This window comes from Dendroctonus ponderosae, unplaced genomic scaffold (genome assembly GCF_020466585.1).
Source record: "Dendroctonus ponderosae isolate FM_Combo_2020 unplaced genomic scaffold, Dpon_F_20191213v2 Dpon_F_20191213_2, whole genome shotgun sequence".
In the NCBI taxonomy this organism is placed as follows: domain Eukaryota; kingdom Metazoa; phylum Arthropoda; class Insecta; order Coleoptera; family Curculionidae; genus Dendroctonus; species Dendroctonus ponderosae.
In genome coordinates, this window is record NW_026018165.1 from 4,188,353 (window position 1) to 4,196,818 (window position 8,466).

General features: G+C 34.1%; 1 protein-coding gene across 1 annotated transcript in view; it reads right to left on the minus strand.

Annotated features, from left to right (window-relative positions):
* The window catches only part of LOC109538347 (ovarian-specific serine/threonine-protein kinase Lok), a gene marked incomplete at its 5' end in the record, with an annotated part of 19,443 nt that extends 10,977 nt beyond the window's left edge, over window positions 1–8,466 (minus strand). The window contains 5 exon segments of the mRNA XM_019905553.2: window positions 2,767–2,967; window positions 3,751–3,870; window positions 3,939–4,119; window positions 4,760–4,964; window positions 7,593–8,466. Of these exon segments, the coding sequence (XP_019761112.1) occupies window positions 2,767–2,967; window positions 3,751–3,870; window positions 3,939–4,119; window positions 4,760–4,964; window positions 7,593–7,725 (840 nt within the window).

Below are 8,466 nucleotides of genomic sequence, written 5' to 3' on the forward strand. Positions count from 1 at the left end.
TTTTTGAATGAAATAAATAGGCCCGCATAGCCAGACCGGGGAGAGTGTGTGATAGGTTTCGTCGCGATACCTATTGTTTTCTCGGGAGCGCGCTTGGACATCCTACCCGGTGAGCCAAGAAAGACTTTTACGAACGATTTTACGAACTGTGGCGTAGTATTTCCAGGGGGTATTCCCAAGTGGTGACCTTATTTTTTCAGAAGGTTTGTGTTGTGTTATTAATTATAAAGTTACCACCCGTTATGAATCCGACCAATAATGAGATTCACCGTTCTGGTGGGGACAACCTAGCGCTACAGGGGACAACGGTGGTGAAACCTAGTTCACCCACCAACTCTAATTCAACTACCTATATGGACCAAAGTGCGGCCAAATCTCCCGCGTCATCAATCGGTGAATGTTTCAGCTTTACGGTTTCCCCCCAACGCAACAATATATTGAAGCAATACCCAAAATAAAATTAAAACTGTTTAGTTACCATTTATTATTTCAATATAAATTAAAAGAGTGTCTGCAAAATAATACATGGATTTACAAGGACAGTAAATTTTATGCTGCGTCCAGACCTAAGGTGACGCAGGTGAAGGATTTTCCTCACATTTCAGTCGAGCAACCATGAATTTAGAGGGGAAACAATGATCAGGGAGGGAGATGGCCACTTAACAAGCGACAAAAACTATTTGATTAGATAATCGAAACAATATTTCGACGCACTTCTAAAGATAAACATTAACAACGACAATGTAGAACCGCACATAGGAAATCCCTCATACAAGAGGTAATAAAAGCTATAAACAAGCTTAAAAGCAACAAAGCCCCCGGAAATGATATGATTCCTTCGAAATGTATAAAAATGGGCGGAGCCATTGCATAGGCTGATCTTATTAATATGGAAAGAGTAAACAATACCAAATGAAGGAAGGAGAGTATAATCGTCCCTATTTACACCTTACACAAAAAAGAGGATAAAAAGAAGGGCAGCAATTACAAAGGAATCTTCCTCATTAGCACTGCATTAAATATTCTAGCCTACATAGTCCTAACATAGTCCTGGAGCGCCTAAAACCAATTACAGAAATATTGCAGACTATCAGTGCAGCTTCCGAAGATGCAGATCAACAGTTGACCCAATTTTTACCATAATACAATTGCTGAAAAAATTCTGGGAGATTACCGAGACGTCCACCATCTGTTTGTAGACTTCAGGCAAGCATACTACAGCATAATGCGTGTTTAACTTTGAGATGCAATGGCGGAAATAAGACTTCCTAAAAAATATATATTACGAGAATGTATGTAAATGGTTTCCGAAGCAGGATACGAATCGAGGACATACTTTCCAACCCTTTTGAGGTAAATAGCGAGCTTAAGCAGGGAGACGCGATATCTCCAATTGTATTCAACATTGCTCTTGAGAAACTATTAAGAACCGCTAAAATAAATCTTGAACTTTTTAGTCGGGATAGCCAAAAATTATTACTGGCCTTTGACGATGATATTGACATGGTCGGTAACACGGTACTGACTGTGAAAGACCTATTTTAGAGGGTAGAAAAGAAAGCTGAGAAAATCGGGCTCAGAATAAACGAAGAAAAAAACAAGTATATGCACACCAATAGAACAAGACGTAGAGATAGAGTGGTGCCAAAATGTCACTACGGGGAATACAATTTCAAGAGGGTCGCAACTTTAGAACCCTTTTACACGAGGATACTTTTACCCGGCAACAATTGCTCGGATACTGGTTTAACATAGAGCCTTATGGAACTTCTCACAATCAGTTTCGGCAACGACTTCAAATTCAAAGTGGAAACAAATGTCTCTATGCACTACGATCAGTGCTAGCATCGAAAGACATCTCGCGAAGAACAAAAATCACAATTTATAAAACTATTATACGACCGACTGTTATGTATGCTGGCGAAACTTGGACTCTGGCCAAAGACAACGAACGAAAATTGAGATTTTTTGAAAGAAATGTTCTGCTCAAGAATTTTGGACCATTGCGAAGTACGGTGACATCAATACCGAGTAATAACCAATCAGGAAATATCAGAATTATACAAAGATCCAGATATTGTGAAGGAGATAAAGACACGAAGGCTGCTATGGGCGGCTCATGTACAAAGGCAGCCTGCAATACGGCTGATAAAATTGACTTGGGAAGGAACACTAACGGGACGAAGACCTTTAGGTCGCCCCCGAAAGAGGTGGCGTGACAACATCAATCAATAGAATACGCCTCAGGATTGATGGAAGATGGATAACCCCGGGTTGTAGAGCCATGGAGAAAGTATGTAACTATAAATCAACTGCAAAGTAAGCCCCGCCACATTTTCCTACTATCACCCATATAAGAGTAACGTATGCCGGAAAGCCATTAATTTCTTGGCAAACCGTCTAGTTGTAGAATATCTTCAAACAAATGTCTTGAAGAATTAGTGACTCTCCATAATGATTCAGTAATCAGAGCAACACAAAACCTCTATGGACCAATAGGCAAAATTTCAAAAATAAAAACCGTTTTTCTTAACTCAGACTCTCTTTTGCCGTAGCACGACATCCAATGTAAAGCAGGATATTTTACTTACTTGCTCAAAATGAAATGCGTTAAACCGGCACCGCAACAAGTCATGGCCCGACTGCTTTGACGTCACGAGTAGGCGGGGCGAGGCGGTAAGATACCACAGATCTCATAGCGAAATGGTCCTCGTGACGTCAGAGCAATTGGGGGGCTCGACTTGCGATGGTGCCGGTTAAACTCACCTTTAAATCTCGATGGATGACTCCCTGGGAATGTAAATATTGAGTAGCCACAATCATTTGTAAAAAATAAAATTTTGTTATATCCTCTGTCATTGCCTCGGAAAGTATCCTTTTCGTAAACTCACCCCCTTGCATATACTCCAGCACTAAATATACTTCTCTTTCGTGTTGTTGGATATCAAACATCGTAATAACACCAGGCTAAAAATATTTTATACATAAGATATGACATTAATTTGTTAAACTAAGATGGCCGAAAACCAAGTCGCACATAAATTTTAAGGTCGCTTACAGAATGAAAGATAATTTAAATGCACAGTAAAAAAGAAAAGTCACAGTAAAAAATGCACAGTAAAAAAGATGGCAGATCCATTTTTTCTTAGAATTATTGTGTTTCTGACCACGGTCGAACCATAGCATACAGTTCTTACTTTATTGGAGGTCTTATCTTTTACCTTTCTTGTCGCAAACTGTGGGTTAGATGTGTTTTTATTCAGCCGATCGCGTCCTTTATTTAATTTCGAATCGTATATGAAAATTTTAATCTAGTTTTGGTTAAACATATTTTTGTGCCAGTAATATACAGTAATAAACTTTCTCTTTATATGGACAAACCATATTATTAACAAAACATGTTTCAGAAACTTTTGATACAACATAATACATTTTTCAAAAAGTAGAAACAAAATAACTTGTAAATGAAATTTGCAAAGGAGTGTATCCTTTAACTCTACATGAGATGAGTTTTTCGCAGACGGAACTAAACTATCGCTAGGGAGATAAATTCCGGATATTTCCTTTCTCAGTGGAATTTGGCTGCATAATGGACGGATCGGTGGATGCGCAAAAAGTTTATCCCGCAAGACTGATGTCGATTACTAATTCCACTCGAGGAACGCTCAGAAAGCATTAATAAAAAAAAACTGCTTCTATCTATCCACCTAGCGGTACGATAATACATTAGATTATTATTAAATTACTTACATGCTTTAGTTTTTGCAAAAGGTCAATTTCATTGTATACTTTTGTCGGATGATTAATGCGATGACTTAGAGACGAATCACTTAAAATAATTTTCTTGATTGCAAAATTTTGAAGTGTATCCTGAAATGGCAAAACATAAATTTCGTTAACAAATATACATAACAGATTTCCAGTCAATCTATGCTTACCCTGTTTTTAACTAGGCGTACTTCGCCACATGAGCCTCGGCCTAGCAGTCGTATGTTGGCGTATTTGGTGAATAGAAAAGGTGGTAAAAAATCATTTTCTTGGCTGCTCTGCTCCAAAAAGCAGTATAATTTATATTCGGGCGATGTCACGGCAATTTCGTCATAACTTTTGAGAATTTTTCTAAAATAATTAAACATAACATTTAACACAATTAAGATACTCATTGTTCAAAGTAACATTTAATGTATAACAATAATATAAATTTAGCGTAAAATCGATAAAACATTGCAAGTTTATATATTGTATTTTAAATTATTAAGGAAATTATTGAATATATATAACAGTTACAAACAGAATCATTTAATTAACAGTGGCTGGCAATTTACATATTTGAATTATGATGAAAATAAATGTCAATTTTATTATTTCACAATGGGCTAAACAAGAATTCATATTTAAACCAAATGCAAACGTGTAAAACTGTGGCTCTAACTTTACAAAATGAGCTCGTATTTATTCAACCAGCAAAATGTTTAACATAGTGGTAATAAGCTTTTCACCACTTTATTTAATCACTAAAAAGTAATCTGTACGAAAATCTCTAAAAAGATGTTTTCTACACGTATAGATTTTATTAAGTATACATTCTTACTCATCAATCAAAATATTTTAATAACGTTTTTAACTTAAAATATGTGCAATAAATTAAGTGATTTCCAACTACAGCAGAAAGCGTAATTGCCGCAAAAGCAAGTACTTCATTCAAGCAAGCATTCTTATTCTATAAATTTTAGATTACAATTCGATTAAAAAGTCTTACCGTTGTCCGTTTCCCAACTTCACTTTATTAACAAAAGTACCATTCTTACTCAGATCGGTTATATATATCAGCTTGTCATCTTGAGATTTTTCAATCCGGAAATGGATCTTTGATATTCCGAAAACGACATTTGCGGGGTCACAATTACTTGATATTCTCACAGTGCATTTCTCTGCTCTGCCGAAAGTAAATTCTTGAACTAGATCTAAAATAAAATATATTACAATAGATGAATATTCGTTGTGCGACCAAGTTTATTATTTATAAGATTGTTTATTATTTATAAGATTGTTTAGCAACTTATTCGCAAATTCGATAATCAACGTCACTAATTATATTAAGCAACTCAGCACCAAAAATAGAAAATAGTCCAATTTTGTGCAATGTTTCCACAAAAAGTTTATCCGAGGAATGTTAACCCTACGGTCACCATCAGCTATTCTTCTGGGGATAGAGGAATATAGGAGAAGGCGGAGTGTTGCGTATAGTTCAAATATGTAATAAAAAGTGCTGTATTTCATTAAAAAAATGTAAGGTTGGTCCGTCACTTAAATTTGAGAAGAGAGAGATTGAATTTGGTATTGTAAACTAGACGTTTTTTTTACAAACTATTTGTTGCTTTCGCCTCAAAAATATTTACTCTTAAAAAAGAAAAAATTTCTCCACGTCTTTTATTACAGATTGATAAATAGTGCTCTTATTTCGCAATAAGAACGAATTATTTATCAAAAAGTAATCAAGAACTGTCCTAGAGGGTACCTGCGACACGCTTAGGCTCAAGCGGTAAGAGAAAATTCCAATTAGTAAAGAAATTAATTTGAAAAATTACGTTGACGTTTCGATAGCTATTTTCTGTTATTGTTGTACCACCACTATTATTATTATTATTATAATTTGTTACAGTACCCCAAATTGTCAACCCTCAATTGTACCCCAATGGATCTGAATTTGTTATATATATTAAAACGTGAGAAAATTCTGTCTTTTTTAAAGACACAAATTTTTGAGGCAAAATACCCAACAAGCAGTTTGTAAAAAAATGAACCCGCCTCAACAATATACAGGGTGTTCCGTAAATATGTTAAAATATTTTAACAGCCTTTTCCCCTAGTCATTTTAGAGGGGGGTTTTCCTGAATTTTTTTTTTAATTTGAGGTTTCTTTATTGAGATATTTGATTTCCAAAATGGCGGAAAATATTAGTTTTTGTTGTTTTCCTTTAAAACGGTTAAATATAAAAACTTTAATTTTGGTATACATTATAAGTTAATTGACTGCCATTTTATGATAGTGTTTCGTGGTTCAGTTTGCTTTTATACAAGGTAGAAATGTGGAACCCCTACTTTTGTTTTGATCAGAACTTTTTTGTGCGCATTTTTGTGCACAACTTTTCTCAACATAATTTGGTTAATTACTACAAGTTATTTACTAACTTTTCTGTCTCTTATTGTTTTTTCCTAAGACCACTAATTTGTCCGCAAAAAATAAAATCGTTTTATTTGTCGTTCTCAAAATGTGTAAGTAATTAAGTTAATTTTTTAAATTATATTAACGTTTTCATATAATAATTTTGGTACGCATTATGAGTTGATTACTAACAAATTATTTTTCTAAATTGTGTATTTTGGTTCAGATTACAGATATTAAGTTTGAATCAATTGTACTTAAATAATAACATGGTAACAATATGCGCAACGATATAAACAAACAAAATTAAATTTAAATAACCATTCTAATGTTAACTTAGCAGCTGTTAAAATTGGTCACTTTGACATTCTTGGCATAATCGCCGTATTTTAATGAAATTTAAATTTACAGACCGTAAAGTTTGCACTGAAGTTCTTATTTCGTTAGAAATATTAAATATTCTTTCCTGAAGTTCTTCGATTGTATTCACTTTTGTTGAATATACGGAATTTTTAAAATGGCCCCAGAAGTAAAAATCAAGCGCGTTTAGATCGGGTGATCTAGGAGGCGAGTTTATAGGAGCCTGGAAAGTTTTGATCAAGCCGAAACGATTTAATTTTTTTGCGGGCAAGCTAGTGGTCTTAGGAAAAAACAATAAGAGATAAAAAAGTTGATAAATAACTTGTAGTAATTAAAAAAAATATGTTGATAAACGTTTAGGTGCATACAAAAAAGTTCTGAACAAAACAAAAGTAAGGGTTCCACATTTCTACCCTGTATAAAAGTAAACTGAACTACAAAACACTACCATAGAATGGCACTCAATTAGCTTATAATGTATACCAAAATGGAAGATTCTATGTTGAACCGTTTGAAAGACAAACAACAAAAACTAATATTTTTCGCCATTTTGGAGATCAAATATTTCAAAAATGAGACCTCAAATTAAAAAAATTCTCAAGAAAACCCCCTCTGAAATGACTAGGAGAACACGTTGTTAAAATATTTTCACAAATTTACGGAACACCCTGTAGAACTTATCTACAAACTAGACGTCATTATCTCCAGCTTTTGTATTTAATATTTTTCCTTAAATTTCAAATTAGATGTAAAAACGGGGTGACCAAAGTTCAACCAATAACCCTGTACATTTCAATATTTTAACTCTATTCCAACTCTAACCCCAAGCCCTAACAATAGGTTAAACAAAGCTAAGGTGGTTACAAGAGCTTGACCAGCTAACCTTTAAGACAGTTTCTTTTATTAATTTCCAATTTTTTTAAAACATTTAAAAATATTCATCTGATACACCAACCGACCTTGTGGTCAAATGAACATTAACCAATGAAAGACATAATTATCTTAAAATCTCGATGTCTACTTATGCAATATCTTAATTTAATACTTATAACAAAACTGGAACTCACCCACATTCTGAAGAAATTTTTTAAATGAAAGAATTCTTCCCCATGGCAGCTTTTGGGGTTCCTGTGAATTTACGATGGGCTCATGGGATTCTTTGGGAGTTAAAGTTTTCGGCAGGTCTTCCTCGTCCGACATAATTAATTAAATTGTATAGAAGAAGGCTTATAACAAATTGACAATCCAGAGAAACAAACACTATAATGAAATAAGAACAGATACGAAACCGAGCACCGAACTGCCGATCATAAATAAAGACCATAGATAAAGACCATAGAAATAAAAACATAAAGACTGAAACGAGTGTCAACTATTTCATTCCACCACATGTACCTGAGCCACCTTTGATTGGTCCAAATATAAGCTGCCGTTACTTGCTGCAGATTGCCAAGTTTATTGTTGACTTTGCTGAAATATATTACTAATGGTAAATAATTTAAAAAATTGTGCTTTGCATGTTATAATAACCAATTTCTGTTGTGGATAATCATGTTATTATTCGACTATGGCGTATTGGTAGGCCGTAAGACGTTTCGTTCAATATAAAAATATGGCAATTTATGTGATAGATTAAGAAGTTTATTAGCACAAGTTGCCAACACTGCGCGTTGTGCTCAGTCAGATTCCTAGGATTTATAATCAACTGAAACTCATAAATAAAGACAAGTAGACAAGTGTAACTGATGAATGAGAAAAAGGGTGTACTGTTTTTATTTATGTAATTAATTATAATCGGACGATATCAGTATAAAACTGCTGCATCCGTTGAATTTGGAATGTTCTCTATTAAGTTCTTAATTAAGCTTTCCTAATAACTTATAAAATGTATCAATTATGCTCATTTAATCGTCCAGATTTTAGTACCGCCAATATGTATTT